Source organism: Trachypithecus francoisi, unplaced genomic scaffold (assembly GCF_009764315.1).
Source record: "Trachypithecus francoisi isolate TF-2019V2 unplaced genomic scaffold, Tfra_2.0 Lachesis_group3, whole genome shotgun sequence".
Classification (NCBI taxonomy): domain Eukaryota; kingdom Metazoa; phylum Chordata; class Mammalia; order Primates; family Cercopithecidae; genus Trachypithecus; species Trachypithecus francoisi.
In genome coordinates, this window is record NW_022681468.1 from 82,068,097 (window position 1) to 82,087,332 (window position 19,236).

General features: G+C 50.2%; 2 protein-coding genes across 15 annotated transcripts in view; one reads left to right on the forward strand and one right to left on the reverse strand.

Moving 5' to 3' along the window:
* NRL (neural retina leucine zipper) overlaps nt 1-19,236 on the forward strand; it is a 37,771-nt gene that overhangs the window by 10,309 nt on the left and 8,226 nt on the right. For 2 of the 12 annotated variants that reach the window (XM_033188480.1, XM_033188482.1), the window contains exons 1-2: nt 13,556-13,859; nt 14,811-15,135. The exons of 3 other annotated variants lie outside the window; for them this stretch is intronic. The gene's annotated coding sequence lies outside the window, so the exon portion shown is untranslated. Of the gene's footprint in view, nt 1-1,827; nt 3,168-12,227; nt 13,289-13,555; nt 13,860-14,810; nt 15,136-19,236 lie in introns of those variants that run through there. 7 more of the 12 variants (XM_033188483.1, XM_033188488.1, XM_033188481.1 and 4 more) reach the window with 6 other exon arrangements.
* On the reverse strand, nt 4,213-14,184 carry PCK2 (phosphoenolpyruvate carboxykinase 2, mitochondrial). Of its 3 annotated transcripts, none has more exons than XM_033188435.1 (10): nt 13,893-14,184; nt 11,191-11,436; nt 9,946-10,130; nt 9,655-9,858; nt 9,097-9,284; nt 8,616-8,778; nt 8,134-8,352; nt 5,462-5,599; nt 5,087-5,182; nt 4,213-4,830 (listed from the first exon to the last, which is right to left on the reverse strand). In XM_033188435.1, exons 1-10 carry the CDS (start codon nt 13,919-13,921, stop codon nt 4,376-4,378), a joined length of 1,923 nt encoding a protein of 640 aa, XP_033044326.1. In that variant the 5' UTR covers nt 13,922-14,184; the 3' UTR covers nt 4,213-4,375. The 3 variants fall into 3 exon arrangements, with proteins under 3 accessions (XP_033044326.1, XP_033044328.1, XP_033044327.1); XM_033188437.1 differs by having other exon boundaries at nt 14,074-14,144; XM_033188436.1 differs by lacking the exon at nt 13,893-14,184 and adding an exon at nt 13,482-13,561 and having other exon boundaries at nt 4,215-4,830.

The window sequence follows — 19,236 nt, forward strand, 5'->3', positions numbered from 1 at the left end:
CAAAAGAACTGTATGCAGATTTTATAGCTTGGTTACAGGAGTCTCTTAAACAGGTGATTGCAGATTCGGCTGCTCAGGATACAGTGTTACAGTTATTAGCTTTTGACAATGCTAGGCCTGATTGCCAGGCTGCTCTGCGACCTATTAGAGGGAAAGCACATTTGGTTGATTATATCAAGACCTGTGATGGTATCGGAGGTAATCTGCATAAAGCTACTTTGTTGGCACAGGCAATGGCAGGACCAAGAGTGGATAAAGGAAATACTCCGTTTCCTGGAGCTTGTTTTAACTGTGGAAAGCATGGTCATACTAAAAAAGAATGTAGAAAAAATCAGCAAGTCAGGCCACCAGATAGGGGAAAAAAGAAAACTGCTGAACCTGAAATATGTCCAAAATGTAAAAAAGGAAAACATTGGACTAAACAGTGTCACTCTAAGTTTGATAAAGATGGGAACCCGATTTCGGGAAACGCTATGGGGCCCATCCTGGGCGCCATTCCAAACTGGGGCATTTCTGGCTCAGGCCATTCCCTCACCCCTGTACAATGTCTGTCCCCTGCCCCAGCCGGTAGTGCTGCAGTAGATTTATGCTGCACAAAAGCTGTGAGCCTTCTGCCTGGGGAACCCCCACAAAAGGTCCCAGCAGGAGTCTGTGGACCCTTGCCAGCGGGGACAATAGGATTACTTCTAGGAAGGTCTAGTTTAAGTTTAAAAAGGGTACAAATATAAACAGGAGTCATTGATTCAGATTACAATGGGGAAATTCAAATTATTATATCTACTTCTGTTCCCTGGAAGGCAGAGCCAGGAGAGCGTATAGCACAGCTCCTGATTGTGCCATATGCGGGAATGGGGGAAAAGTGAAATTAAATAAACAGGAGGATTTGGAAGCACAAAAAAAAAGGCAAAGCAGCATATTGGGTAAATCAAATTACTGATAAACCTCCTACCTGTGAAATAACTATTCAGTGAAAGGAATTTAAAGGTTTGGTAGATACAGGAGCGGACATTTCAGTCATTTCTCTGCAGCACTGGCCGCCCACTTGGCCAATTCAACCTGCTCAATTTAACATAGTTGGAGTTGGTAAAGCCCCTGAAGTATATCAAAGTAGTTATGTTTTGCACTGTGAAGGGCCCAATGGACAACCTGGGACTATTCAACCAGTTATAACTTCTGTACCTATAAATTTATGGGGAAGAGATTTATTGCAACAATGGGGAGCACAACTTCTAATTCCAGAACAATTATATAGCCCTCAAAGTCAACATATGATGCATGAAATGGGGTATGTCCCTGGTATGGAACTAGACAAAATTTGCAAGGTTTAAAAAAACCGCTTCAAGCAAAAGGACAACAGTTCCCACCAAGGTTTAGAATATCATTTTTGATGGCAGCCATTGTTAAGCCTCCAGAACCTATACCTTTAAAATGGTTAACAGATAATGTCCCAGGCTATACTAGCCAATCTCTAGCTACATTTTTCTCTGTATGGAATATTAAACACATTACTGGTATCCCATATAATTCTCAAGGACAAGCCACAGTGGAAAGAATGAATCTCTCCCTAAAACGGCAGTTGCAAAAGCAAAGGGAGGAAAACAGGGAATATGGAACACTGCAGATGCAACTGAATTTGGCATTATTAACTTTAAATTTTTTGAGCCTGCCCAAAGGCCAGATGGTATCAGCAGCTGAACAGCATCTACAGAAACCAACTGCAAAGACGGAAGCCGAACAACTGGTTTGGTGGAGAGATCTGATAACAAAAAGTTGGGAAATAGGTAAAATAATAAACTTGGGGTAGAGGTTATGTTTGTGTTTTTCCAGGCCAAAATCAACAGCCAATTTTGATACTATCAAGACACCTGAAAGCTTATCATGAGTGAGATGCTGAGAAAGAGATTCCAGGAGGATCCCGAGAACCCCCCGGTTGCAGCCATGTTGAGACTGATGCTGAGAGAGGAGGACCCCAACTGTCACGAGTAACACCCGTCGAACACAGCCACCCACCTGGAGACAGATCAAGAAGCAGTCACAGATGGCGGAAGAAAACCTGAGCAAAGTGGGACAACCAGTCACAATGAGTAATTTAATGGTAGCTATGATAGCGGTGATCACCATTGCCATGAGTATTTCTTCACCAAGGGCTAACACAGAGAACAATTATACTTATTGGGCATATTTATCAATCTTGTCTGGCAATAATGTCTGGATGTAATCACTCTATGATCAGTTACACATGCTTTCTGATCTCAGTATTTACCATAATAAATCTGCTCCTATAATTGAGGCATACTGCCCTCAAAAACCTATTTGTAAACAGGATTGCCTCAGTTAGAAAAAATGAACATACTTGTTTAGGACGATTGCATTGCAGAACAGGCAGAAGTGCTGCTCTATGATTCCCATGGAGTCATTATTAATTGGTCCTCTAAGGGGATCTTTAGCTTGAATTGCACCTCTCAGTCTGCATACCATGGTCACACTATGTTCAGCTGGTCTGAACAAAGTGGTCAGATGGTAGAAATGATAAGAAGTACGGCAAGAGTTCCTATTATCTGGAACTGTGGTGGTATAGTGACATCTCAACCTCAAATGATGTGGCCTGTTGTAGGAGCTAAACAAGGATTTGTGGAAACTATTATTAAAAGAACAAACATTTGAGGCATTCCAGGCACACCTGACCTTAATGCCAGGAACTGGAGTGCTTGAAGGAGCTGCAGACAGATTAGCAGCTAGTAACCCATTAAAATGGATAAAAACACTTGGAAGCTCTGTGATGTCAATGATGATTGTGCTTCTAATCTGTGTCATTTGTCTTTGTATAGTCCGCAGATGTGGATCCTGACTCCTGCAACTCCTGCGAGAAGTAGCTCAGCTTGACAAAGCTGCCTTTGTTTTTATCACTTTGCAAATCAAATAAGGGGGACATGTTGGGAATAGGCCCCCAAAATCTGGCCATAAACCGGACCCAAAACTGGCCATAAACAAAATCTCTGCAGCACTGCAACATGTTCGTGATGGCCATGACACCCACGCTAGAAGGTTGTGGGTTTACCGGAATGAGGGCAAGGAACACTTGGCCCACCCAGGGTGGAAAACTGCTTAAAGGGGTTCTTAAACCACAAACAATAGCATGAGCGATCTGTGCCTTAAGGACATGCTCCTGCTGCAGATAACTAGCCAGAGCCCATCCCTTTATTTTGGCCCATCCGTTTGTTTTCCATAAGGAATACTTTTAGTTAATCTATAATCTATAAAAACAATGCTTATCACTGACTTGCTGTCAATAAATATGTGGGTAAATCTCTGTTCGAGGCTGTCAGCTCTCAAGGCTGTGAGACCACTGATTTCCTATTCCACACCTCTATATTTCTCTGTGTGTGTCTTTAATTCCTCTAGCACCACTGGGTTAGGGTCTCCCCGACCGAGATGGCCTCGGCAGTGCCTGGCACATAGAAGGTGCTACAGAAGTGTTGTTAGCTGTCCTAATATTGAATATGCTTCCATGAATACTATGTAACTCCCAGTGCCAGGTCAGGCGGGGGAAGAACAAATTTGAGAACTGACAATGAAGCCACTTCACTGGAGAATGGGGTTGTAGAGGCTTCTGCAATCTAAGTGGGAGATCAGGAATTTTAGGCCTGGGGGCTGTACTGAGCAGCTTGCTCAGGCCCTCACCATTTTTTTTTTTTTTTTTGAGATGGAGTCTTTCTCTGTCGCCCAGGCTGGAGTGTGCAGTGGCACGATTTAGGCTCACTGCAAGCTCTGCCTCCTGGGTTCACACCATTCTCCTGCCTCAGCCTCCCAAGCAGCTAGGACTACAGGCACCCGCCACCACGCCTGGCTAATTTTTTTTTTTGGTATTTTTAGTAGCTACAGGGTTTCACCGTGTTAGCCAAGATGGTCTCAATCCCCTGACCTTGTGATCCGCCCGCCTCAGCCTCCCAAAGTGTGCTGGGATTACAGGCGTGAGCCACCGCACCCAGCCTCACCTTTTTTTTTTTTTTTTTTTTTAAACTCGGGACATAGAGTGGATAGTGCCTTCTCCCAGCAATTCCTATGTCTGTGACCCAGTGCTAGAGCTGCCTGTAAAACAGATCTTTGATTGTGCTGGGCTGTGCTTCTTCCAGGGGCTGGAAGAAGATTGTGAGATTGGTGTTAGAGGGAAGCCTGTGAAGATAGGTGGGAAATGAAAACAGCACAATCTTGTGTAAAATAGATCAGCATCTCTTATTATTGGACAGTCTTTGTGGGAAGGTCTATGGCACATAGAAGATGTTAGTTAATATCAGATTGCTCGTATTTTCTGCAAGGTGACTTCCCTATTCCCAGATGAGGGTGCTATGTCCTCTTGCTAGACTACAGCCTCAGGTCACATTTTGTGCACACGTCTTTCCAGGGCTTCAAGCTCAGCCAACACCTCTTTGGGTAGATCCTGGTTGACCTGCTCTGTCAGGTAGCTCCGAATGTCACGAACCTCCTGTTCCCAGAAATCCTTGGGGAGGGATAACAGCTGAGTGGTGTCTATAGCTCCGAGGCCACTGAGATCCAAGGCTCCTTCCTTTGGCACCAGCCCAATGGGTGTCTCTCGGGCACTGTCCTCCCCCTCTAACCGCCGGCAGATCCAGTCTAGCACCCGAGCATTCTCCCCAAAGCCTGGCCACAGGAAGTGCCCTGCCTCGTCACGCCGGAACCAGTTGACATGGAAGATACGGGGCAGCTGAGCCCCCTTGCGCCCCTCCATGCTCAGCCAGTGTTCCAGGTAGTGCCCAAAGTTGTAGCCAAAAAAGGGCCGCATGGCAAATGGGTCGTGCATGATGATCTTCCCTAGGGAGGGGAGCAAGATGGGTAAGGAGTCTTCCTTCTCACTGGGGAAGGGAAGGGCACCCTGCACCCAGTTGGAAGAAGCTGTGAAAGGCTCATGGTTCTGGAATATCTTCAGGGATGGGGAAAAGATAGAAGTGGGAAGAGGTGGAGCCATATCAGACTCCAGGGGTGGACAAAAGGAAGGTCTGGCTCAGGAAGGGAGAGAGGAAGTGCTGTGTGCGCACAGAGGAGAGGGAGGAATGGCGAGGGTGCTCACCTTTGTGTTCTGCTGCAGCAGTGGACTCAGAGCGCATGGCACTGCCCACAAACACCCCATGACGCCAGTTGAAGGCCTCGTATACCAGGGGTACCCCTAGATCACCAATGAACAGAGTCACAGGCAGCCGTTTTCTTTGGACCCTCACTCCAGCCCTTCTTGTGAGCTTGACTGGTACTCTCTCTCCTAGGACCTTGGCTATCCCATTTTCAGACCCTTTGCCTCCTCCCAAGTTTGCATTCACCAGGGGAGAACTCTGGAGACAGACAGCTACAGGTAAGATGCAGGCCGAGGCTCTGGATCAGAGGGAAGGAGGTAGACCCTGATACAGACATAGCCCTTTTGCCAAGAACATGGAGCTCACATGTTGTTTACCTTTGGGTCTGCGGCCACCAAAGATGATGGCGTCAATGGGGACACCCTCTGGGGCCTCCCAGGCTGGGTCCATGATAGGGCACTGGCGAGCCGGGGCACAAAAGCGAGAGTTGGGATGTGCACAGGGCTCCTTGTCACCTGGCAGAGGAAATACAAACACTATTATTTCCAAGGTCATGTCGACTCCCAACACACACATACATGGGCACACATTCTTGCAGGGTTCTTTTTTTTTTTTTTTTTTTGTCTCATCAGCTGCCTAGAACTTTGTGTGATAAGGAGCAGAGAGAAGGGAGCCAGGGCATCTCCAAAAGCTCAGGTTATTTAGCCATGAAGGTGCTGCCAGCTGAGCTATGTGAGAAAAGAGTGGGAGAGGAATTGGGGTTTGGCAGCACACTAATGTTTGTGCCAAGCTACTGGCACTTGGCACTGACCAGGGCTCAAGGGAATGGAGTTAGATATGGGCATAAGGTTATAATAATTTTTCCCCCAGAAACTATTTCGTTATTTGCGAGATTATTATATAAATGCCCAAACCTAAAGCAAAAACTGAGAATGTCAGCTTAGTACCTCAGACAATTGACTTTCCATCAGCAAACTGGGGAAGACAGACTCTCCTAAGTTATCAAAATGCAAACAGGAATTTATTTTATCTTTTTATTTTTGAGGTGGAGTCTCACTCTGTTGCCCAGGCTGTAGCGAGCGCAGTGGCGCAATCTCAGCTTACTGCAACCTCCGCCTCCTGGGTTCGAGCAATTCTCCTGCCTCAGCCTCCCCAATAGCTGGGATTACAGGCACCCACCACTATGCCTGGCTGATTTTTTTGTATTTTTAATAGAGATGGTGTTTCACCATGTTGGCCAGGCTGGTTTCAAACTCGTGACCTTAGGTGATCTGCCCACCTCAGCCTCCCAAAGTGCTAGGATTACAGGCGTGAGCCACTGCGCCTGGCCTGATTTTATTTTATTAATTAATTAATTTATTTGTGAGACAGAGTTTCACTCTGTCACCAGGCTGGAGTGCAGTGGCACGATCTTGTCTCACTACAACCTCTGCCTCCTGGGATCAAGCGATTCTCCTGCCTCCTGAGTAGCTGGGATTACAGGCGTGAGCCATGATGCCCAGCTGATTTTTGTATTTTTAGTAGAGATGGGGTTTTGCCATGTTGCCAGCCTGGTCTCGAACTCCTGACCTCAGGTGATTCACCCGCCTCAGCCTCCCAAAGTGCTGGGATTATAGATGTCCACCCAGCAAGGAATTGATTTTAAAGCTAACAAAATGCTGGAGATTTCCCTGCCCTGCTTAGACCCTGATGAAGTGATAGGGCTTGAAGAATAGAGAGGGATATCACATGGGTAGGGATAACCTTAGGAGCCCAGGTCATACTTGGCACCTTCAGGTGTCCTGGAGAGGGATTGGGACTAAGTCAGTGGCACATGTATGAAGCACCACTGTGTGGCCCCTGAGTGGACACATCCCCTTCTCTGCTAGAGGTTGCTGGTTAGACCTGGGGGGTGAGGAAGCCATGGGGCCCAAATCCCCACTGTGTCCCATCCCCCAGCTTCTGCCTCCCATCGCAGATAAGAGCCATCCTTCATCAGCACCCAGTGCAGGACCCTAACACAGGGTATTGTTCTGGGAATTGAAGCTGGGGACAAGATGCCTTAGTTATACCCCCGAATCTGGAGATGATGAAAGGGTTGGGGAACTAGCCTGTGGGGAAAGATGAAAGTTTCTTGGATTTCTCAGTTGGGTGGGAAGGCTGAGAGGGGCTTAATGATGGTGCTAGTAAAAATAAAGGGTGATTAGATGAGGCAAGGAGGGTGACTGCTAGGCCAGCCTGGCAAACCTGAATATAGGCTTCAGTGACCACAAGGCCACTCTCCTCTCCCACGCTCTTCTTTGCCCCCACCTCGGTGTCTGGACTGCCTGACTGCAGAAGGCCATGGAAAGAATACTGAAGGTCCAGAGTGCAGGGCTGAGGGAGAGGTGGGACTCCCAGGCGCCCGGGGTAATGACAGGATTCAGAAACTAGCTTCTGGGAAAGACTCAAGCACTGACCTGATTTTGTTTATAGGAAGGACTGGGGTGAATGCTTTGGAGGGACAGGGGAAGGGTGAGGATAACACTACTGACCTTTAGACAGTGGTTATTATACAGGGGACAGTGGGAGCCAAGTGGCAGGAGGAGAGTCAGAGCAAAGGAGGCAGGTTTCCTGTTTTCCTAATGGGTCAAACTTTATGGATAGTGCTTGGAGCCCAATACCTTCTATAACAATGTTCAAAAGTCCTTCCTTTTCCTTTCATTAAAAAAATCCAGCCTGTATTTATTATTGAGAGTCTACTGTGTGTTTGTCAGTGTGCTAAACCCTTTTTATGCACTCTTTAATCCTCCAACAACCTCATGAGATAGGTACTATCACAACTACCTTCATTCAACTGATGTGGAAACTAAAGCTTAGGGGTTGAGCAACTTAGCCAGATCACAAAACCAGTGACTGGTGGAGTTGGGACATGAACTGAGATTTTGCCTGGGACTGGAAACTGCAGACGTTCATGACTTCTATGCCTCCTGGCAGTCTTAGAAGATGGCTGGAGGTCCTGGAGAAGGCTTTTCCACCATTAAGGTGCTGAGGCCTGGAGGCTGTGCCACACCTTCCCTACTGCACATACCAGGTTTCCAGGGTTTGCCCAGCCAGGAGGTCACAGAAACACCAGGTGGAAGAGGCTGGTCAATGCCCTCCCAGTACACGCCACCATCGCTGGTCTCAGCCACATTGGTAAAAATAGTGTTACTCTGGATTGTAGCCATGGCGTTCGGATTGGTGGTGGCAGAGGTACCAGGGGCAACCCCAAAGAAGCCGTTCTCAGGGTTGATGGCCCGGAGTCGACCTGTTAGAAGAAGTGAAAGAAAGGAAGGACCAAACAAGGAAAACTTGAGATGTAAGACCAAAGAAGGTCCTGCTCCACCCCACCCTGTCCTGAGATGGACTCAAGATCTGATGAGGAAAGGCTGTCTCTAAGGTGGCTGGGCTGCCAGCAGGGTTGGGTGTTCAGGAAACTTTCTCACTGACAAAGTCACTGTGAACACTAGAGAGGAGACCCCGAGGCTCTGACAAGAGCCAGAACCAAGAGTGTGATCTGAGGGTCCTCACCTTCACTGTCAAACCTCATCCAAGCAATGTCATCCCCCACACACTCCACTTTCCAGCCTGGCAGTGCGGGCCGCATCATGGCCAGGTTGGTCTTGCCACAGGCACTGGGGAAGGCGGCTGCCACATAGCGCTTCTTCCCTGCAGGGCTGGTGATGCCCAGGATCTGTGCGTTGGGGAGAGAGGGAATAAGAAAGAGGTCACCAAAGGTCAGGGCATGGTCTTCATGGGGAAGGACAGCTAGGGTTTAACAGGGAGGACCAATGTTTATTCACTATATAGGTGACTGCCCTGCCATTAGGCCTGGGTGAGTGGCAGGGGAAACCCCAACATTCAGCAGCCTAAGGCCAAAGTTTTGGCCCTTCAAGTAGAGTCCTTGCCCAACAGCCTGGCCCTGGCAGGAGGGAGGTGAGGCTGAGGCACTGGCCAGGCCCCACCCCTGCCCCGTCCCCGGCAGCTGCCCTGCTCCTCACCAGGCCCTCACCAGCATGTGCTCTGCCAGCCAGCCCTCATCCCGGGCCAACCGAGAGGCGATGCGCAGGGCAAAGCACTTCTTGCCCAGCAGGGAGTTGCCACCATAGCCGCTGCCGAACGAGACGATCTCCCGCTGGTCAGGCACGTGGCCAATCAGGGTTTTCTCTGGGTTGCACGGCCACTGGCTCACCGGCTCCCCTGGGGATAATGGGGTCATGGGGCTGCTGGCAGCAGCATCGCAAACTGGGGTGTCAGGGGCCAGAGGGATCAGGGGTTGGCAGGAGAGATACTTGGGAGCAGTAGCAGCACCAAGAGGTGGCTGAAGCCCCCACCTCATCATAACCATCAGCTTTTGTGCCCCTATTCTTGGACACGGACTTTTCTCAATCTTGTGCAAAGTGCTCTGCAAACACAGCCTCACACCTCCGCTGAGACTGTTGCTCTGGATCTTGGGAATTAGGTTGCCAGAGAGGACAGGTTCTTAGGGTCTGTGGAGAAGTAGGATTTGGGATTTCCTCCGAGTACAAGAAGGCCTCTGTGTCCCCCTTGGGGCAGAGCAGGTGCTTACCTTGTCCTGTCAGGGGCTGGCCCACGGAGTGCAGACACTTGACAAAGTCACCATCTCCCAGGGCCTGAAGCACAGGTGTCCCCAGTCGGGTCATAATACGCATGCTTGCCACCACGTAGGCTGAGTCAGTGAGCTGCACCCCAATGCGGGACAGCGGGGAGCCCACAGGACCCATGCTGAATGGAAGCACATACATGGTGCGGCCTGTGGAGGAAAGCATCCCCTGGATGAAGGGTTCCAAACCTGTTCATATCTTCCATGCCCCTGCCACTCTGTCCCTGCCCTGGTTACCCTGCATGCAGCCTGGAAACCTCTCATCCACAGCTCGCTGGAAATCAGCTGGGGACATCCAGTTGCCCAGCTGCCCACGGGCCCCACCAGCCGGGAGAGGTACCGTGTCCCGCTGAGAAGGAGTTACAATCACCGTCTTGCTTTCTACTCGTGCCACATCCTTGGGGTCTGTGCGGGCCAGCCAGCTGGGGGAGAGCGCATTGTCAGCAGGTTTCCCTTGTCCCTAGACCCACTTTTTCAAGTCCAGCTTTGACTCCAGGTCTTCTGTTGGCCTTATTTTTCCCCACCCAATCACATCTCAGGCCCTTCCTCCAGACTTTGTCCCATCTAAGGGGTGTTTCCCCAAGGTCTCAGCCCTCTGGGGGTCTCTGCCCCTGGCAAAAGCTCCCTGAACTGGTGAGAAAAAAAAAAAAAAAAAAAGCAAAGGATCTTATTTATATCAGCTTCTTCATTTAAACTACAAAGCAGGCCAGACACAGTGGCTGACGCCTGTAATCCCAGCACTTTGGGAGGCTGAGGTGGGTGGATCACTTGAGGTCAGGAGTTTGAGACCAACTTGGCCAACATGGTGAAACCCTGTCTCTACTAAAAATACGAAAATCAGCTGGGCGTGGTGGCGCATGCCTGTAATCCCAGCTACTTGGGAGGCTGAGGCAGGAGAATTGCTTGAACCTGGGAGGCAGAGGTTGCTGTGAGCTGAAATCATGCCACTGTACTCCAGCCTGGGTGATACAGCGAGACTCTGTCTCAAAAAACAAAACAAAACAAAAAAAACAAGTTTCTTTTTTTGTGACAGAGTTTCACTGTTATTGCCCAGGCTGGAGTGCAACGACGGGATCTCGGCTCACTGCAACCTCTGCCTCCTGGGTTTAAGTGATTCTCCTGCTTCAGCCTCCCAAGTAGCTGGGATTACAGGCATGTGCCACCACGCTGGGCTAATTTTTGTATGTGTGTGTGTGTGTGTGTGTGTGTGTATATATATATATTTTTTTTTAGTAGAGACGGGGTTTCTCTATGTTGGTCAGGCTGGTCTCAAACTCCCGACCTCTGGTGATCCACCCGCCTTGGCCTCCCAAAGTGCTGGGATTATAGGCATGAGCAAATCCCAGTTTCTGAGTCCGTTTACCCCAAAGCTCTCATTCTTGTTCATTCCATTAGGATGTTCTAGTTAAGTTGATTATGTCTTGGTGAACCCAAAGTGGCCTCAGTGCACCTATCTTGCAGGTTGTGGAGCCCAAGGCTTACCAGTTATTGTACTTGGGGACCTTTCGGATGAGGCCCTGCTGCTCCAGCAGGGTCAGTGTGGCAGTATTCTCAGCCTCTGTTCCATCACAGATGTGGATGCCCTCTGGTTGGCACAGGCGGGCACTGTGCTCTACAAAATCTTGAACGCCAGTGGGAAGCTGACCCAGATCTCCACTAAGCACTCGCAGGGTCTGGATGCTACGGCATGATGGCCAGCCTAAAGGGCTCAGCCCATGCCAGCTAAGCCTACAGGAGAAACAGGGAAACAATGAGCTAGCTGCTGTCATCAAGGGTGGACAAGGCGGGTGGTGGGGAGACAGAAAGCTTGGGCTGTTGCAGCCTGCTAAAACATGTCTGCATGCAGGGACCATGAAGAGCAGGTTGCAGTTGGTGTGTGGGATGTGTTCAGGACACATGTACCTTGTAGCCTTTATGAGGCTTGAGGAGGGTGTCTCCTAGTCAGTTAGGGACAGATATGGCCAAATGAGCAAAAAAGGCACATGCCTGGCTGTGTGGAAGTGTCCATGTAGGCATGCTGATGTTACTGCATGTGTAGCCCATGCCCATGTTTAACTGTTTAATCAATGTTTAGAAATGAGTAGGGGGATGGCTGGGCATGGTGGCTCATGCCTGTAATTCCAGCACTTTGGGAGGCTGAGGCAGGTGAATCACGAGGTCAGGAGATCAAGACCATACTGGCCAACATGGTGAAACCCCGTCTACTAAAAATACAAAAATTAGCCAGATGTGGTGGCGTGTGCCTGTAGTCCCAGCGACTCAGGAGGCTGAGGCAGGAGAATCACTTGAACCCGGGAGGTGGAGGTTGCAGTGAGCCGAGATTGTGACACTGCACTCCAGCCTGGGCAACAGAGCGAGACTCTGTCTCAAAAAAAAAAAAAAAAAAAAAGAGTAGGGGCCTTTGGCCCAAGTGTCAAGAAGCTGGGGCCAGGTGACAACTTCATATCTTCATATGTCTGATGTTTGAAGCCTCATCCATTTTATTTCCATTTCTGAGCATAGTTTTTTTATAAGTTAAAATGGCAACTGTTTTTATTCTTTCCTTCTGGTGTGTATGCTGTAAGACTATGAAAGCCCCAAGCAAAGGTCCCAGTCTTTCCAGTGCCAGGTTTCTAGATGAGGACTCTTGCACAGAGAATAGGTGACTGGATGCTGGGCTTCCAGGCCCTGATCTGCTGCTGCCCACTTGGACCAACAATGATTGCATAAAATGTTGCCCTCGGGTATTTCTGAACTGTGTGGAAGGTTGACCACTGGGGAATGAGTGTCACTGTCTGGAGTTCATGGGCTTAATTCTTAGGAGGTCAGCGTCCTGTTGTCTGTCCTCTCATGGCCCTGGGGGAGACAGAAGCAAGGTCTGCTCTGATTGGCCTGGACCCAAGGTGGAGTAAGCCTGAGAGAGCAAAGGCCATGAGAAGGATGTTACTCTCCTTCTCTACCAAGGCCTCGCCCATCAGAAACTGCCCCCACACCCAGGACCGCGTGACTCTGTGCTTCCCCTGGCTCTCCTTCCTAGAGGCCACATGCCTAGAGAGCTTTGGTGTTGGTGGGAGGGTGAAACAGCAGCCTGCTGGCAGCTGGGACTCAGAGGGTGTTAGCCTGGGGAAGGGAGAAAGCTCAGAGCATGGATGCGGGAGCTTGAGTCTGGCTGGGGTAGAAGCTGGGGTGGTTTCCGCTAAAGCAGGATAGATGATCAGTGTGGCCTCAGGGGCAGGGGAGGAGGGCTACTGGTACCGGGGTCTGTTCCTGCCTCAGAGGGAAGTTCTCTCTGAGCATTAACTTTCAAGACACACATCCTTGAGCAGAGCCTCTCTGCAGCTGGAGCCTCGCTCACGTTATCTCTTGTGAAGCCCCCACACCCTCCTACAGCCCCCTAAGTGGGACCTTTCCTTCAACGACTACCCACAAGGGCTGCCCAAGTGGAACGGGCTGTTCGAGAGATGTGGGTCACTTCCGACTCTGAGACAAAAGCTGAGAAGAGAGGCCTCAGAGAATAAATAGAAAGGAGACTAACAGGACGAGCAGACAAACAGGACGAGCCTGGGGGCTCCAGGCCTGGACAGAGGAGGAAGCCAGCTATGTAAGAAACGAAGGCAACTTGGCACCCTCCTCCCACCTTGCTTGCCTCCCTCTCCTGGCCCCAGGTCCCTGGGGCTGCCCTGGACTTCCCGCCAGGTTCCAGTCCTTCCAGTCCCTGAAAGGCCGGGAATGGATGTTTAACCTTCCCATCTTCTTTAAGGGGCTCTGAGCTCAGTCTCCCGGGGCTCACGTACCCTTGTCCCCAGGGCCCTGCTGCCTCTCGAAGTACCCTGGGGCGCTGGCTGGGAGCCCGGTAGAGGTCCGAGGGAGGTATCTGGGAAGGAAAGGAGGATATGCGGAGACCCGACTCAGCAGAGACGAGCGAGGAGGGAGAGGAAGTTCTGAGAGTGACGGATAGAGATCGCGCGATCAGAGGCGAGCGAGGCAGAGAAGGGGAGGTGCGGACGGAAACGAGGAGCACCGACCGGCTGCCCTCCCAAGAGACGCACGGCGCGGGAGGCTGGACCCACAGCAGTCGCCCCTGCCCGCCTCCGCCTAGGATGGGAAACCTGGTGGAGGCTGAGAGCAGGAGAGCGCCACTGGCAGCCCCGAGAGGGCGAGCGCAGCGGAAGGTGCGGGTGGGCCCCGGGCCGGGGGTCACTCACCGCAGGCCGGGGCGGTACAATGCGGCCATGGCACCTGGGCAGGGGCTGCGGGGTGGCCACGGAACCGAGCGGAGCCGGGGAGGTATGGAAGGCGGGGAAGGAGGGAGCGAGGCGAAGCGAGCCACAGCAGAGGCTGGCGGGAGGCGCTTAAAAAGGAGGGGGGCAGGCGCGGGGGCGGAACCTGGTAGGGCTGGCGCGAGCTTTCCTCCGCCCTGCCAGCAGGCTGGCTCCCTCGGCCTCGGGGCACCAGGCCCCAGGTCAGCCCAGCCGCCGCCCCAACCCCTGCTTCCCAACCGCCAAACCCACCTCTCCCATTGGAGGACTGGGTCCACCCTTCGGCCCCCGACTTCGAGGTCCCGCCCGCATCCGCCACCGCCCTACCCGCCGCACATGATGTAACTTTGAGGACTCTTGCTCCCAGGAGAGACACTAGGTGGCAAACAAGCTAGGAACGAGAGGCGAGGCCAGGGGCGGGAGGCCACAGGAGCCAGACGTCTAGAAGTTAGGGGGTTGGGCATTGCCTTTTCAGTTCCTCCTTCTGGGGACCCGACGCCCTGAGTCCTGGGCCTTTCTATAGTCCAAGTGCCCAATGCTAAGGTCTACTTAGTCCCCAACTCCTAAATCCCCGCTTCTCCTCCTGATCAAGGCTTCTTTCTATCTTACCGTGAAATGGTGGAGTCTCTCCACCCCTGGGTCTCTTCCTTGGTCCTCTGATCTGGTCATTCTCCTCCCCCGGCACACACCCCACCCCCGACGGAGTCTTACTCTGTCACCCAGGCTGGAGTGCAGTGGTGTGATCTCGGCTCACTGCACACTCCGCTTCCTGGGTTCAAGCAATTATCCTGCCTCAACCACCAGAGTAGTTGGGATTACAGGCGCCCGCCACCACACTCGGCTAATTTTTTGTATTTTTTGTAGAGACGGGGTTTCTCCATGTTGGCCAAGCTGGTCTCCAACTCCTGACCTCGTGATCCGCCCGCCTCAGCCTCCCAAAGTGCTGGGATTACTGGTGTGAGCCACCACGCCCGGCGTGGTCATTCTTTCTCTCCACAATCCAATGAGGAAATGCATCTGCCCACCCAGCTACCACCATAAGGTCTTCAGGTGATTTCTCAAGCTATATCTCCATTCAGACATCTCTCTCCAACCTGAGACCACTGGATATCACCCGCAATGCTATATAGCACCTCAAACTCAGTGTTCCTATGATGGGTGTCTGCTCAGCATCCACTCCTCCTTTCTGGTAATAGCACCCTGATTTTCTTCTGGGGAACCGTCTCCTCAGTCTGTATTGTATGTGGGTCTTATGTCACCCCTCTTGGGGGTAGGCTTGCAGTTTAGCCAACTTTTGTGTTCCTCACTCTGGCCACAGCAATCAGGGATGTTCAAGGATGGGCATGAGATCCCTCTCCGGGACTTTTTCTGAAAACTTTGGAAGTGAGCTCTGTTTCTGCTGAGTTGCTGAGCTGGTAGAATATAAACCTGGAGCTGCTGGGTATTAGCTTGGCACTGCAAAGCAGGAACCTGTCTAAGAAGCCAGCCTAGAGGAAGCAGACAGGGAGATGGTGAGCAATGGATTCCTGATTTCAGTTATAGGAATCGATGCATTTCTTTTCTTGCTCAAGCTAATTTTAATTGGAGTTCTGCCACTTGCAACAGAAACAATCTTGATTCTCAGATTTCTTGGTGTTTTATGCTGGAACATAGTGGGATAATGAGAGCTGGTCTCCAGCTATGGGCTTGCTGCTGGTCCCCGTCTTTTCTCCCTCAGGCTGTAGCCTATACTCAACCTCAGGTATATGTATTTGGATCTCTTTCTCCCCAGGCTGTAGATCCAAACTCTGTCCACACTTACCCAGCTGCAAACAGATGCCTCTTGGCCACCCTTTGGGCCGAAAGGTGTGCACACTGGTGGCAGCATGGTTGACCTGAAGGTCATCTTCTTCTCCATAATCCTGCACTTGCTCTCATGGTTTCCTACCTCAGCAAATGGCACCATCATCTGTCCAATTGCCCCAAAGGGAATCAGTCTAGACTATTCTTATCCTCCATAGCTAATCAGATGCCAGGACCTTTGGATTTGTACTTCTCAATTAGCTCTCAAGTCTGTAAATATCCCCATGGCCAGGGCCTTAGTTCAGGGCTTATCTCTCACCTGGCTTCAGGTGATAGCTTCTAAGGCACTTCTTGGACTCCTGCCTCTCCAAACACCAACCCCTCTCCCTACCAAGCCACTCCCCACACTGTGCATGCAAATCCACTTGGAGAGTTAAGAGAGAAGAATAATGTTTATGGTATGGACAGTAAGTGCCAGGCTTTGTGTCAGCAACTCTGCATGCATAATCTCATTCCGGTTCACAACTATATTTTACACATGTGGACACAGGCTTAAAGATTCATTTGCTCAAAGTCACACAACTGGTTAGCAGGAGAAATGGAATCTGAATCCAGATCTTTCTGACTAATTACCAAGTCCCCCTCTCCCTGTAAATCCTATACTGTCCCCTTGATTTACCATTAAAAATTAGATCATATCACTCTTAAACTTAAAATCTCTTCAAGGCTCTTTCCATCACATGGTATCTTATGTCCTTCATAATCTGACTCCTATTTATCTAATGTTGTCACCCCCACATCCCCACTTGCCTCCTTTTCTCCTACGTACTGAACTCTGAAGTTTCTAGAGCACTTTTGTGAATTTTTTCTGGACATCTGCACTCAAACACACACCATCCTAGCCAACATGGTGAAACCCCGTCTCTACTAAAAATAAAAAAATTAACTCAGTGTGGTGGCACACGCCTGTAGTCCCAGCTACTCAGGAGGCTGAGGCAGGAGAATTGCTTGAACCCAGGAGGCAGAGGTTGCAGTGAGCCAAGATCGCACCACTGCATTCCAGCCTGGGCGACAGAGCAAGACTCTGTCTCAAACACACACACACACACACACACAAAAGCCTTTTCTGTTCATCCCTTAGAATGAACATCTATTTCATCTGTGTCGCTTCTATCCCATGTATATGCCTATATTTTTGTACTTATCACACTTTACTATACTGTAGTTACTTTTATATCTCTGTAATCCTCACTAGAGTGATGATTTCAGTCTTGTTTTTTTCCTAGTTCCTAGCAGTACCTGGCCTATAATAGGCACTTAATAAAAGTTGGTTGAATAAAAGAATGAATGAGTGCCACGTTTCTGAATCATTCTTCTTCACCATTACCTTCTTCTCTAGCTTTAGGCAAATGGAGCAAGGGGCTCATGTGTGGATTTCCTTGCACTGCTCATTTCCCCTTATCTGCCACACACTTTAGTTCCCTGCCAGGTGAGCCTGGCCCACCAGCTGGCCCCATGTCCAAGGAGTACCACCAGGGGGCAGAGTGTGACCAGCCTTGCCCTGATCTGCATTGTCCTCCCTGGGGCCTCTGGGTTCATCCTTGAAGTCTCACAGCCCCCGAGTAGTGGATGCTGTGGTGTGCAGCCCAGATTCCCCCTTCAGGATCATGGTGCTCATTATTCCAGCTGCTGAGTGTTGGCTGCTGATGGCTCACAGCTGAGTACTTCCTTGAGCACTATCTGTGGCCAAAGGGAGCTGTCTCACCAAATGCAGTGCCTGCTTCCTGGGGGCAGAATGTATCCAATGAATGGTTGTTATAAAGTACAGAGGCCTAGCCCTTTGCCTCAGTTTGGGACAACTCTGAAGGTCCATCCCAGTCCCAGAGCTCTTTAGGCTCAGCTGATTACAACTGCAGTGCCATTCAACTGTTCCCTCTCTCGGGTCCTGCAACTCTCACTTTCTTCGAAAGGCTCCCTGCCCCCTGCCCAATAAACCACTTGCAAACAAGGTTCTGTCTCAGAGTGTGCTTCCAGTTGCAGATATTCCCCAGGGTCAACTTGGTTATGGCATTAGTCCTCTAATCTGACTCTTAGTTCATTGTTGCCTTCCTCCACAAAGTGCTGACATACGTGATCCTTTAGAACACAAATCTGATCACATCATGTCTCTACTGAAAACCCTCAGTAGCTTCTCCCTGCTCTTAGAATAAAGCCCAAATCCGTAATCCCAGCACTTTGGGAGGCCGAGACGGGCGGATCACGAGGTCAGGAGATCGAGACCATCCTGGCTAACACGGTGAAACCCCGTCTCTACTAAAAAAATACAAAAAAAAAAAAAAAAAAAACTAGCCGGGCGAGGTGGCGGGCACCTGTAGTCCCAGCTACTCGGGAGGCTGAGGCAGGAGAATGGCGTAAACCCGGGAGGCAGAGCTTGCAGTGGGCTGAGATCCGGCCACTGTGCTCCAGCCTGGGTGACAGAGCGAGACTCCGTCTCAAAAAAAAAAAAAAGCCCAAACCCTTAATGTGACCTCCCACGCTCTGTGTGATCTGGCCCCTGCTGACTTCTCCAGCTTCATCTATCACTGTTCTTCCCACCTTCCAGGCTTTCTACTCTTTGGCTACATGGATCTTTTCTCAGTTTTGTGAGCATGTCTACCTCTTTTCTGCCTCAGAGTCTTTGCATATGTTGTTTCTGCAGCCTGGAATTCCCACCCTGTCCACACCTCCAGGCAGTGTCACTTCTTATTCACCTGACTAGTCTTGGTTTAACATGACTTTCTTAGGCAACCTGTCCCTGTGATCCATCCCCTCTGGCCTTGTATTAGAGTATGTCTTCATGGAAGAAAATTTCATAGCACCCTGCCCTTCTTCATAGCACATTCATCTCTGTTTAAATGGTTTGTTGTTATGTAGACACATCTCTAACATATGTAGGACCTGCAGCAAGAGTACAAATAGAGGCCTTGAAACCTTGTGTTTAAATATTTAAAATGGGCTGGGTGTGGTGGCTCACACCTTGTAATCCCAGCGCTTTGGGAGGCAGAGGCTGGAGGATCACTTGAGCCTGAGAGTTTAAGACCAGCCTGAACAACATAGTGAGACTTCTTCTCTACAAAAAATAAAAAATTAGCCAGGCATGGTGGTGTGCGCCTGTAGTCCCAACTGCTTGGGAGACCAAGGTGGGAGATAGCTTGAGCCCAGGAGTTCAAGGCTGCAGTGAGCTGTGATTGCACCACTGTACTCCAGCCTGGGTGACAGAGCGAGATCCTGTCTCAAAAATAAATAAATAAATAAATAAAAATAAAAAAATTAAAATGTATAACTCAGGGTCAGGCGCAGTGGCTCATGCCTGTAATCCCAATGCTTTGGGAGGCTGAGGCGGGTGGATCACTTGAGGTCAGGAGTTCGAGACCAGCCTGGCCAAAATGAAACCCTGTCTCTACTAAAAGTACAAAAATTAGGGCAGGTGCAGTGGCTCACGCCTATAATCCCAGCACTTTGGGAGGCC